General features: G+C 36.9%; 1 protein-coding gene across 1 annotated transcript; it reads left to right on the forward strand.

Annotated features, from left to right (window-relative positions):
• The first annotated feature begins 1,059 nt into the window (after nt 1-1,059).
• Nucleotides 1,060-2,598, forward strand: tmem230b (transmembrane protein 230b). Its single transcript, XM_084694815.1, has 3 exons — nt 1,060-1,421; nt 1,668-1,790; nt 1,893-2,598. Exons 1-3 carry the CDS (start codon nt 1,326-1,328, stop codon nt 2,031-2,033), a joined length of 360 nt encoding a protein of 119 aa, XP_084550941.1. The 5' UTR covers nt 1,060-1,325; the 3' UTR covers nt 2,034-2,598.
• Nucleotides 2,599-3,170: the final 572 nt, after the last annotated feature.

A 3,170-nucleotide genomic window follows, 5' to 3' on the forward strand; every position in this document is an offset into this window, starting at 1 on the left:
AAGTTCTGACCTTAATCGTGGCACTTAAAAAAAAACATGAAGCTAACTGCTCTTAAAAAAAGACTACTTCTTGGAACCTATAGTGTATGAGTTTGCCTGGAATCATGATGTAATTGAGCTGACCACTGTGTGCCAGACAACGGTCTCAGTGAGGGGGCTGGTGATTTTCTTTTCGAGACAGTTTTACTTATTTATTTTAAACGCATTCAGCACGAGAGGGGATTATGCAGATTAAATAAATAGTTCAAAATGTTCATTCAGGAAAAGGATATAGAAACAACTCAGTGGAATTCAAATAAATTCTGATTACAAAACATAAAAAGCAGAAAGATCATAACTCTAATAAACAATGGATTGAATCTAATATACAATTAATTTTAATAAACATGGTGTATACAATGTTGGAGACACTAAACAGCACAGAGATGCATAGTGAGGATATTTCATAAAATCACAGTATATGGTTAAACGTGAAAGTCAGGTCACAATAAGTATAACTTGCTTTAAACGTTTTTTTTAACACTGCTTTAATGACACCACTTTCACTAGAGGATGAACAACGTACTGATCTATCCATCTTTCTGTCTGTCTATCTTTTTATCTATGTATGATGAACGTGATCCTTGTAAAGACTTCGAGACTGCTTTTGTTTTTTCATTGTAAAATGAATAACAATAATGTGATCTGCCAAAGAGAGATATCTTACGGCTGTCATAAACTATTAATTATACAGGCTACCTGAAATCATTTTGGATTCCCTGAGTTGAAAGTCTTGGTGGTGTTGATAAAGAGACACAGCGCCCCTCTGTGGCCACTTAGTTTCAGGTGTGGACCACAGCAGATGTAATTTATTATCGTTAGAGACACAGGCTTACTTGATTTTTCGTAAGAGAAGACGAAAGTTTAGACGGTTTTGATTGTATAAAGAAGATGTTTTAAAATAACACGAATTGGCTATTGATGGAGATTCACTCTGTTGGGATTTTAACCGCGTGAACCAATACGATTTAGTGATGCATCCCACGTGGGTATTGCGCATTTACGCCAACCTCACGCAGACACAACAAGAGAAGAGCAGGAAGTCGAACACCGCTACCTAGACTAATCTGCTTTAAACAGTCTTTGAATAAGTGTTTGAAAGGTTATCGTTCAGTTTTAACTTTCCAACAGACCTATTCTTTGTCCAGGATTACAAAGAGCTTTAGTTTTAATATGATTCTTGGATTTGCGAACAAACGAAAATAGTGTGCATTAATTGATAAAGCCAAACAAACGATGTGACATTTTTGCAGGTGTCTCAATCTACGTTTTACTTCTGACTAAAGATGCCTGCCCGTAACATTGTAACTAACGGTATTCCTAGCAGTAAAGTTAGGTATTCTAAATTACCGAATGATGATGACGGTTATATTGACCTTCAGGTATGAGTCAGGCTTATTACTATATTTCTTTGCACCTCGTGTTTGTACTTCGTATCAATGATTTCATTGCTTTGGAACTATTAAGCAAATCAATAATGTTCTGTGTGCTTTGTCCGACCATGTTTTTAACCATTTGCACTTATAGCACTTTGGTATTGTTTATAAAAGTAAACTTGAGTGTTCGGCCTACGTCTTTAGTTGACGGGAATGGAGATGTTGAAATTGCCAATGCGTTGTATCCCGCAGTTCAAAAAGAGTCCACCTAAAGTGCCATACAAAGCCATTGCATTGGCCACCGCCCTTTTCTTAATTGGCTCCCTGCTAATAACCATTGGGGCCCTGCTCCTGGCGGGATACTTTGACGTCAAGGTGAGTTCCGAAGTATTTCCCCCTCACTCCACGAATGGTCCTTTCCTTTGACTTGTGACATTTAAACTTTTTTTTCTTCCCTTTTTTTGTTTTCTATTGAAGGATAGGGATAGAACGGTGCCAGTCATCATCATTGGAATTCTGGTTTTCCTTCCTGGGTTCTATCATCTGCGGATAGCCTACTATGCATCAAAAGGTTACCGTGGATATTCTTATGACGACATTCCAGATTTTGATGACTGAGCCTGGTGGAAATACTGTTGTGTGCTGGAAAAGCATGGCTTACTCCTAAAGCCACTTGTCCTGTCAACAAGGAAAGACAAGTAGGCCCACACAATGAAAGACAAATGTTTTTTTTGCTACAATTCAATAACAGAAATGTGATTCTAGGAGATATATCTAGTCATAGCTCATACTTCAGTAATCTACCATGGAGTTTATTTCTTTATGCAAAAGTCTACCAAAACATTGTACATTGTGTTTCTTAAAAAATAAATTTTAAAAAAGATGCTTGCTATAGCCTAACATTTGCACGTTAATGGCTCGATTGCAAAAGAAAATTACATCTGCATAATGTCTGCACATACAGTTAATTCAATGGGTTACTTTGCTTACATATTTATACAATCAGAAGTGTCTGTTGTAACTTGCAAAAGAAAGCCTTTCATTCCCATAGGATGTTATTCCTGTTGAAAACCTTCCTTAGAAATTAGGGTACAATAAACATCTATTTCAAACGTCAATTTATTTAATTCCAAAACTGGTATTGTATTCCGGATGCTTCTATCAATAAAATATGGAAATAGTTGTCTCTGTCAGATTTTGCCTTCATTTAGCGTATTTCTTACATTCCCCTCACGATCAATAAGGTAAACTGAATTGCATTGAGATATCAACAAATAGAATTAAAAAAAAATACGATCACCCACCACACGGGGGCGATCGTATTTTTTTATATGAGTGACTGAATGGGAAACAATGAGACTGAAGTTTCTTATTGTGATTTAAATGTTCTTCTAAATTAAAGGTTGTGATCTTAGTGCGATAATAAACTATGTATAATGGGGGGGCCCTTTTGGTTGCGTAGCAGACTTCTTTGTTTTGGTAATGTCATTATTACTACAATGACTATTATAACATAATGTTTTGATACATTTGCTTTTCTAGAGGTTTTTGTTATTTTTTAGGGATACCCGTGATGTTCTCTTTTAATAACTCACAAGTTCCCACGAAAAAAATGCGCTTTTGTTTGAAGCGCTCGAATGGTTGGGAACTGGGCGGCGGTAGGAGGGAGGTGGGAGGAGAATATGGGACCGCGAGGAACGTTGTAGTAGGACTGTCGAAAGACTGCCCCATCAGTGTTTTCCTTACAAACGAGGG

The sequence above is a fragment of the Hypomesus nipponensis genome, chromosome 28 (assembly GCF_054491055.1).
Source record: "Hypomesus nipponensis isolate SF chromosome 28, ASM5449105v1, whole genome shotgun sequence".
In the NCBI taxonomy this organism is placed as follows: Eukaryota; Metazoa; Chordata; class Actinopteri; order Osmeriformes; family Osmeridae; genus Hypomesus; species Hypomesus nipponensis.